Raw genomic sequence first — 9,254 nt, 5'->3', positions numbered from 1 at the left:
TAGTTAGACACTTACTTCCAAGTTATGAAGGGCATATAGAAAACTTCTTCACAATCACAGAAAAGCTTGAAAAGGCTCACAAGTACAGCACCTTGTGTTTCCAATTCATTTTAACACAGTATTTTGTTTTCTTCATTAGAGCTTTTAAAAGGACATGTATTTTTATATATTTGAAAAAATCTTGTTGAGAGGGGTCATATAAGCCTTAGAGTAATGCACCATCAGAAATATATTAGGGTATACAGTGTCTCTTAAATTTGAATATTCAAGTACTTAAGTTTTACAAAGTCATATGATACCTCCTGATGCTTTCTCAGAAGTTCTCTTGTTAGCAATGGACCTATTTTAAAAAGGAATGCTGAGTTTCTAAATTCAGTTTAACATAGTTAAGGTTGCATATCTATTTTTTTGTGAAAGGTTTTTTTTTTTCTTTCTTCTTTTTCTTAACTTAGTAAGATTTTTATGGTGACATTCCTAAACATGAAGAAATTCACATAGGAATGCCATCTGTAAATTCAAGAAGGTCTTCACATATCATTAACCAGTGCTACTCATTCCCCTCCCTCCCCCCCAGGAGGCACATTTGTTGGTCTGATAGCTCAAATCTGTATTTTGGGACACTAAACAAAAGAAGTCACATTTTTTTCAGCCTACCTCTGTATGCATTTTGTAGGGTAGGGTGGGACTGGGAAATGCCTTTTCAAGCAGAAGATTTAGATCAGCTCAGTAGGAATGCTCACATTGGAGTCACTAGGAATCCTGAGAAGGAGGAGTGGACATACTCAGAGGAGTACAGGCCATTGGACTCGGCATTGGGCAACTGGAGCCACACCTGGTCATTTTCTGTGAGCTCGAGGATCGCGCTGCCCGAAGCCTGATCCAGGTAGCCTTTGGTATATTCATCATAGGTGTACATTACAGGGGCACCATTCTTATAGAGGCCTACCCAAACATGAGTCCCTTTCACATGCACATGGTAGGAGAAATAATATATTCCTGGTAGGCTACAAGTAAAGATGCCTGTTCTTGGATCATAATGATGTTGCCTGTTATACAAAATCTTATCAAATGGGATAGGGGTGCCTATTGCCGGGTAAGCTTTGGAGAGGATAACAGTAAAAGCAGACACGGGCATTCCTGTAACACCCTGATTGGCACTAGCAAGAGGTATTCCAGAAAGACTGGGCCTTTGGCCTGCCTTTATGAAGTCCTCAGGCATGGCTCCTTTGCCTGGGGGACCTGGAGGCCCAGGGGGTCCTGGAAGGCCAGGCTTTCCATCATGGCCTCTTGGGCCTGTAGGTCCTGGTAGCCCCGTTGGTCCACTGAGGCCCTTAGTTGCTATGCCAGCTGGACCAGGAGGGCCTGGATTTCCTGGATCCCCTTTAGATCCTGGGAGACCTGGAATGCCTGGTGGACCAATGGGACCTTTAGTTCCTGGTATTCCAGGGGCACCTCTGGAACCAGGCTCACCATTATAACCAGGCATTCCCTTAGCTCCTGCTGGGCCCACAGGACCTGGTAGACCCGGCGACCCTCCAATACCAGGGTCCCCTTTTGGGCCTGGTAAGCCTGGGCTACCCTTAGAGCCACTGAGACCTGGCTCTCCTACATATCCTGGTTTCCCATCTAAACCAGGGGAGCCCCTTTCTCCCTTAGCCCCAGGTTGTCCAGCAGGCCCTACTGGCCCTATCTCACCTTTAGAGCCTGGGATACCATGGTCGCCTGGGATTCCTTTTGGCCCTTGGGGTCCCAGGTTTCCAGGGGGTCCAGTCAGTCCTGTTTCTCCAGGGTGACCTGTTGGGCCTTGTTCCCCTTTGGCACCTAGACCTCCTGGAAGGCCGGTGGGTCCTCTTTTCCCTTTCAGGCCTGGCAAGCCTGGTTTCCCAAAGCCAGGAGCCCCTGGGGGCCCCGCTATTCCAGGAGCGCCAGGGTGACCTTTGGCTCCTGGAATTCCTGGCTGACCTGGGGCTCCAGTGCGTCCTGGCTTTCCAATGCCTACTGGGCCTCGTTCCCCAGGAGGACCCTGTGGACCTGGTGGGCCAGCGAGTCCCCGTTCCCCTGGAAATCCCCGAACACCTTTGATGCCTGGTTGTCCTGGAAACCCGTTTTCACCTCTTTTTCCTACTCCGGGAGGACCAGGTGGTCCCATGGGCCCCTGAGCCCCTGGAAGGCCCCTCTCCCCTGGGCGGCCAGGAGAACCATGTCCCGCTTCCCCTTTCTGTCCATTCACTCCAGGGACTCCTGGTGCACCTTTTTCTCCAGGAAAACCTCTGGGTCCGGGGGCTCCTGTAGGTCCCTGTTGTCCAGGTTTTCCTGACACAGAAATTCCAGCTGGGCCAGGGATACCAGGTGGTCCTGGTGGACCTCGGGGTCCTGGTAGACCAGCTGGTCCAATGTCTCCTTTGGGCCCATATGGTCCTCTTTCTCCTGGTTTTCCTTGGAGTCCTGGAATACCAGGCTTCCCAGTGGCTGATGGTCCCGGTGGTCCTGGCAGTCCTGGCTCTCCTTGGGGTCCAGGACTTCCATAGCCTGATTTTCCTGGTGGCCCAGGAGGACCTGGGTGCCCTCGAGGGCCTGTAGGTCCTACAGGTCCAGGAACACCTTGCTCTCCTCTTACTGGTATGCCTAAAAGACAAGCCAAAGCCCACCAAGAAGGGCTGTCAGTAACATTAAGGATAATCACTGCTTCTCTAATTGTGAATCCAGATAAGGCATTTCTGTGTCATTCAGTTCATTCTTCATCAGTCTTTAGTCTTCAATGGTTTGGGACAGACATATTTTAATTATTTGGTTTTTCTAAAACCTTACTAGAAAATAGTTTCTCAAGATTCTGGCTACCATAATATGAAGGAGCTGTAAAAAGAAAATTGGTGGAAAAACTCCAATATCTTTTAATTTCTTTCATTTATGAACTTTTTTGAAATCCCATCATACTTTCATTACACCCTAATGAGCCATATAAATATGCTGGGCTTGAAGAATTTGTCTAGAATAAGAATGCATTGAAAAAAAGAAAAAAAAGAAAAAAAAGTGCATTGAAGACAGGTTTGTTTTGGGAAAAATCACCTACTTAGAAAGTGGGGGAGAAAAAAAGGCAGTTGACAAAGGAGAAATAAAAAGACAAATGCAGAATATAAATGGGAAAATGTTGAAGAATTATAACAATTTTCTCATGAAAATTATAAATCAAAATGAGAAATAATTTAAATTTACATCTTCCATAACCATGGTGAACATAATTTAGGTTGATCTCCATTTTTATTGACATTTATGGCACTCAATGGTTGTTACTGGAGTCCTGGTGTGGCGCTGTGGGTTAATGCACCAGACTGCAAAGCTGTTTGAACTTCAAGGTCGGCAGTTCAAGCTCACCAGCTTCTCCTTGGAAACCCTATACAGGGTCGCTATGGGTGGGAACTGACTCGACGGCACTTCATAACAACAACAACAACAACAACAACAACAACAATGGTTGTTACTGTTGTTAGCGATTCAGTTCAGCCCCACCTCACCGGGATGCCGTGTTCAATAGTATTGGACCGTTGTTTTCCATAATATTTTATTTGGCTGATTTTTGAAAGTAGATGCCCATGTTTTTTTCCCTAGTCCATCTGGCTGTGAAAGCGCCACTTAGATCTGTTCAGCATCACAACACATAAGCCTCCACTAGCGGACACATGCATAACATAGTAACTGCATATGAGGCCACATTGGCTAGGAATGAAACCTGCTTTCCCACAGGGGAGGAGAGAATTCTCCCACGGAACCATCACTGTACTCTCCAGTACTGACTTAAGATTGAAATAGTTTTACAGTGAAAGATGCTACAGAGTCAAGTGTGAACAAAGCTCAGAACTGTTCCTGTAGGAGCTTCAGCCACAAAGAGAGCTGTGATCAGTACCCTGGGAGGTTTCCAAGAGCTCTTTGGGCCTTTCAAAGGTGGAATGTCACAGGGCACTGCAGACATTAGGCCCTAGAATTAGGGAAATATTACCATTTCAAAGTACCTTTTGACAGTAATCATCTATATAAAATGCTCTGTTTTACAGAACAATTACTAAATCACTAATAAAGATGGTCATAAAATTACATCATTTAAAATACCTATTTGATAGAATTCGTATTAAACTAATTTCAGTTTAGTAAGTTTTCAAAAGCATTGTTAGAATGCCTGTTTATACTATTTAGATATTTGTATTGTCAGGAAACGTCTCGTGGTAATGATAGATTTAGTAAGTGTCACTGTAGTTGAATTTCTTGGTCAAAACCTGACAAGGATTCATGGCTATGCCGTTTGAGCCACATTAAAAATATGATTAATATACTCATGCTCTAGTCAACTAAATCTTCGATGGCTTTAAAAATCAAAATAAAGACAAAATGGGCATTCATGTTTAATGAATTGAAAATTGCCTTTGAAAGCTTATTTTTATGGGTATAGTTCCCTTTAGCTATTAGTTGTTAGTATAGGATTTAATTAAAAAAAAAAAAAAAAAAAGCAGAACTTAGTGTTGATTGACTGGCATTTAAGAAGAAGTTAGCTAAAAGTAGTTACTAATTTTTTTTTTGGGGTAGAGATGATCCTGAGATTTGAAAAACATTTGTTGACAAATGAAATATAAAATACAGAGCAAAACCATTAAAATGGATATGATGAAACAGAAAAATATTCATTTTAGACTTAGGTATCTTTATCTTAAGGAGTCTTGGTGGCACTGTAGGGTAAGCACTGGACTGCTAACCTCATGGTCGGTAGTTCAAACTCACGAATCACTTCTCAGGAGAAAGATGAGGTCTTCTGCTCTGGTAAAGATTTATAGCCTCAAGAACCCCTATACAGGGCTGCATTTTCTAAGTCGGAATTGACTCAGTGGAAGTGGATCTGGTTTTAATTTTGGTTCTTTTATCATTATATTTGAACTAATTATAGTTATATTGTAATTTACAAATATTTGATTGTGTGGTATTTATTTACCCATGGATTTTCAGAACATGACATTAGCAAAAAGACTATGAGAAAATTAATTTATGGAATGGTTTCAGTACTTTAACAGATATCTTGTTGATTGACTTCAGTGAACATATATGATCACTTCATTGATATGTAATACAAATACATTGATATGTTACAAATAGAATAGATGAATAACTAAAGGATTTCTTCATGGCTTGGAATAAAATAGCACATTTTATAAAATGAGAACTATGTTAGAGAAGTGTTGCATCAGAGTCTTATTTTTAAAGGATCATGTTCATACTAAAAATAACTGTCTTATTCTGATTAGAAATCTGTTGAAATGTTAAAGTAGAAAGGAAAATCAAGTTTTATTGAAAACAGCTGCATTGAGCACCACTAAGGCTAAGGGTGGTCCCTCTAGCATGGAATGTTGCTCTGTTGTGTCCTCAGCCTCTTAATGCAAGAAGGAATCTGAATTCTGTTGAATCCTTGGAGTCTGGCTCCTGTTCATAGTTTGCCATCTGAAATACCCTATCTATTCTAGATAGGGTGACAACATCTTCAGGGAAAGACACAAACTCGGTAGAGAAGTTTCCTAAATGCCGATGAACTGAAACAGTGGTTGGTTGTGTCAAGATGTGGCACCAGTTACAGAATCCTCTCCAGTACAATTTAGTGTGTTGGGACTGAACTCTTTTTGTTGAATTAATGTGCCTGAGAACTACTTAGGGACCTCTTTGTATTTCCACCATCAACTTAATGGCTTACTTGTATAAACTGGCCCTTTGTCTTTATTAGTACCTGCTTTTGGATGATAATGTATTTGAGTTTCCAACTTGCATTCTCAACAAGAGATTAAGGTGGAATTAATAGTTAAAATGTAGCTTCTATTCATGAAAGGCCCTCTAAGGTGCAGCTTTAACTTCCCATGAAGGAAAGGAAGAAGAATGGTAAGAATTGAAGAGGCTTGAAATCAGTTAGTCCAGTGGACTGAAGGAACAATTAAACATCAGTCTCCATGGTTCTTCAACCCGCTACCACTACCAACTGTTCTGAAAGGCATCACGTTAGAGGGTTCTGGATAGAGTGGGAGAAAATGTGGAACAGAACTCAGAATTATTTAAAAAAAGAAAAAAATCCCATATATTTAGTAGTCCAAAGAGACTGGAGGAAATTGTGAATATGGCCCTCAACTACCCTTCAAGTCTGGAAAGGAACTCACTCATAAGGCCCAATTTTCAGCAAAGCAGTAGATAGGAATATGGGGGATAACAATACTAGTAGGGTATACTCACCATGGAATGCTCAATCATTCAAAATCAAAAGGGCAATATTTTCCTAAGAACCAATTTGAGAAAGAATGGGAAAGTGGGTGGAATAGAAAAAGGAACCACAGGGAAGAAAGAAGCAGGGTAACTGTTGTTGCATGGAGGAGACTGTAATCATTGAGATGAAAAAGAGTATATGATTTGTTGAATATAAAGTTGATGATCTTGTCTGTAAACCTGCACTCAATTCCCATAAAAATTAAAATAAAAAAAAATAGCTTCCAAACCTTACCATCTGTTAAAAAAGATACACATTTTCATGTAATCTGCAAAAATAGCCAAGATGAAGTAGAGAGATAGAAACACTTTTAAGCTTCTAACAGTGATACACTGTATTTTTAATTGTGACTATTTACTGTGATCTTGGTAAGCTATAAAAGTCTAAATTTGTGATTATAGATGGCACTGAAGGAGCCCTCCTGGTTTAGTAGTTAAATCACTCAGCTACAAATTTAAAGGTCTGAAGTGCCAATCATCCAGTTTCTTCATGAGAGAAAGATGTGGCAGTCCACTTCCGTAACTATTTATAGCCTTGGAAGTTCTACTGTCCTTTTGGGTCACTGTGAGTTGGATTTGGAGAGTATTAAATCCAGTGTTTGTTGGGCATTTCAAATTGATTTTATTGTGTTAAGTACCTAACTTCTTTCACTCTCTCCCTTTTTAAAGTATTTTGAGACATACAAAAATATGTGTTGTGCTGTTCATTTATTTTCAAATATTAAGCTACCTCTTGTAAAATATTTAAAAATTTGATCTTTCTTCTTGAAAAGGCAACCCTATGAGTTTAATTTGCTCAACATGATTTATCCCAATCATTTATTTATGAAAAATAGTCTCAGCTTTATTTAGATGGTACAATGTATAATAACTATCATGAAAAAGGAATCCTGGTTTGGCACTTATGATAAGCATTGGACTGCTTACTACAAGGTCAGTGGTTCAAATCCACCACCTGCTCCTTGGAGCCCCTATATAGGGTCACTGTAAGTGAGCACCAACTCAACAACAACAACACAATGGAAAAAACAAAAAAACAGTATGGAAAGGAAATTTGAATTCTACAATAAGTTTAGATTCAGCTCATTTTAGTAGCTGCTTTACAGGCAGCTTGTGACAGATGTTATTAAAGAGAATTGGTAAATATGAGACCAAATGATTGCTCTTCTTGGAGATTTTGTTAGACTCTTTCATACATTATCTCAGTACTCGTCACAGTAACTGACAATGCTGGACAGATGAGGAGTAGATTTAAGAAGAAAATAAAAGCTTATGCATAGCTGGATTACTCCTGGTATAGCGCTGTAGGATCAGCACTGGACTGTGAGTCACAAGGCTGACAGTTCAAACCCACCAGCTGCTCCTCAGAAACCCCATACAGGGTCACTATGACTCAACAGCACTAAACAAAACAACATTACCAAAAGTAGTACTAAAATACTAGAAATAAGAGTAGAAGAGGTAATAGTAGTAATTATTAACGTGGTGCCGTAGGACAAGCACTAGACTGCAAATAACAAGGTCAGCAGTTCAATCCCATCAGTTGCTCCTCGGGAGAACTAACTTGGACTGCACACAAAAACAATAGCCCTTTAAGATACTGTTCCTTGTTATACAAATGAGGAAACCATGGCACAGAAGAATAAATAATCTATCCAACTGCATACTGTGAGTACTGGCAGTTAAGTCTTGCTTGTAACCACTAAACTATACAAAAATGTATAAATGATGATGAGAATGGCTACTTCATTTGCCACTTAAATTTACTTGGGTGAAGTATAAGGTTCTATCTGATAAAAACTTAAGTTTACTTAAATTTGTGTGTTAGTTGAATAGATTTCAAAAACAAATATATGTAAGTGTTTAGGCATATATACTTGCTATTCTATTTCTTGCAAGGTTGGTAGTTCAGGCTCACCAGCTGCTCCTTGGAAACCCTGTATAGGGTCGCTATGGATTGGAATGGACTCGACGGCGCTTAACAACAACAACTCTATTTCTACATTTGATAATTCCTTTTAGTTAGAACATTTTAAGCTTGATTAGTTTTATTTTGATTAATATTTCTGGATTATGGGTAGATTATTGGTGAAAAGACATCATTTGAGAGGAGGAAATGCCCACACATGAAATTTCTTAATATTCTTTCGGTGTATCTTTCTACTATAACTTCTTTTGTAAGAGATGTTAATGTTCTTGAATAGACCTACTCTTTACACAAATCATTTATTGTAATAATATAGAAACATTAAAAATAATTTCAAACCAAACAGTTAAAAGCATTTTGTTAAAAAGATCATTAAGATTGCAGAAAGCAACAACCAACTGATTAATAGAGCAAAATATGCAATTCAGTTTACCTTTACTTTTTATGGCATAAGGGATGAAGAACTGTGTCTTGGTGTTATGTAGTGGGCCTTTTATGCCTGTGGGTGTTTGGTATCGCTCAGCGTAAAACCCTCCATGAACCAAGTTCAAGGACATTAGCAGCAAAAAGCCTAGTTGTGGCAGCATATTCTCAGGTGGACTCTACAAAACAGAAAGGAATAATTTCATAGCGCTTTGTTATTGACCTGTTCCCTTATTCTAATGTTGCACAAACAAATTCCTTACATGAGCACACTTGTCTATTTTTTTTCATATTTCAAACCCACCAGGTGCTCCTCAGAAACCTTATACAAGATTGTTATGAGTTGGAACCAACTCAGTGGCACTTAACAACAATATATTTTGAATATATTCCATAAATTAATGAGAGCTATAATTTTATGGTTATGTGAATACATGTCTTAGTTATTGTAGGAGAGCAATTTTAAATACTGTTCAGGATCTCTGATATTAACTGAAATATCCAAAAGTTTCAAAGTACACCGAAATTCAGGTCAAGGCATGTTTTAACAAATAAGTTTATAATCCAACTGTTTTATATAAACTGATACTGATACAAAATAAACTCTCTGAGTGAATTGTAT

General features: G+C 39.5%; 1 protein-coding gene across 1 annotated transcript; it reads right to left on the bottom strand.

The window, feature by feature from the left end:
* Positions 1-576: 576 nt before the first annotated feature.
* On the bottom strand, positions 577-8,805 carry COL10A1 (collagen, type X, alpha 1). The gene is made up of 2 exons (XM_006839913.1): positions 8,643-8,805; positions 577-2,625 (listed from the first exon to the last, which is right to left on the bottom strand). The coding sequence occupies exons 1-2, from the start codon at positions 8,794-8,796 to the stop codon at positions 737-739; spliced, it is 2,043 nt and encodes a 680-aa protein (XP_006839976.1). The 5' UTR covers positions 8,797-8,805; the 3' UTR covers positions 577-736.
* Between the last annotated feature and the right edge of the window lie 449 nt (positions 8,806-9,254).

The sequence above is a fragment of the Chrysochloris asiatica genome, unplaced genomic scaffold (genome assembly GCF_000296735.1).
Source record: "Chrysochloris asiatica unplaced genomic scaffold, ChrAsi1.0 scaffold00027, whole genome shotgun sequence".
NCBI lineage: Eukaryota > Metazoa > Chordata > Mammalia > Afrosoricida > Chrysochloridae > Chrysochloris > Chrysochloris asiatica.
This window is presented reverse-complemented; position numbering and strand designations above follow the sequence as displayed.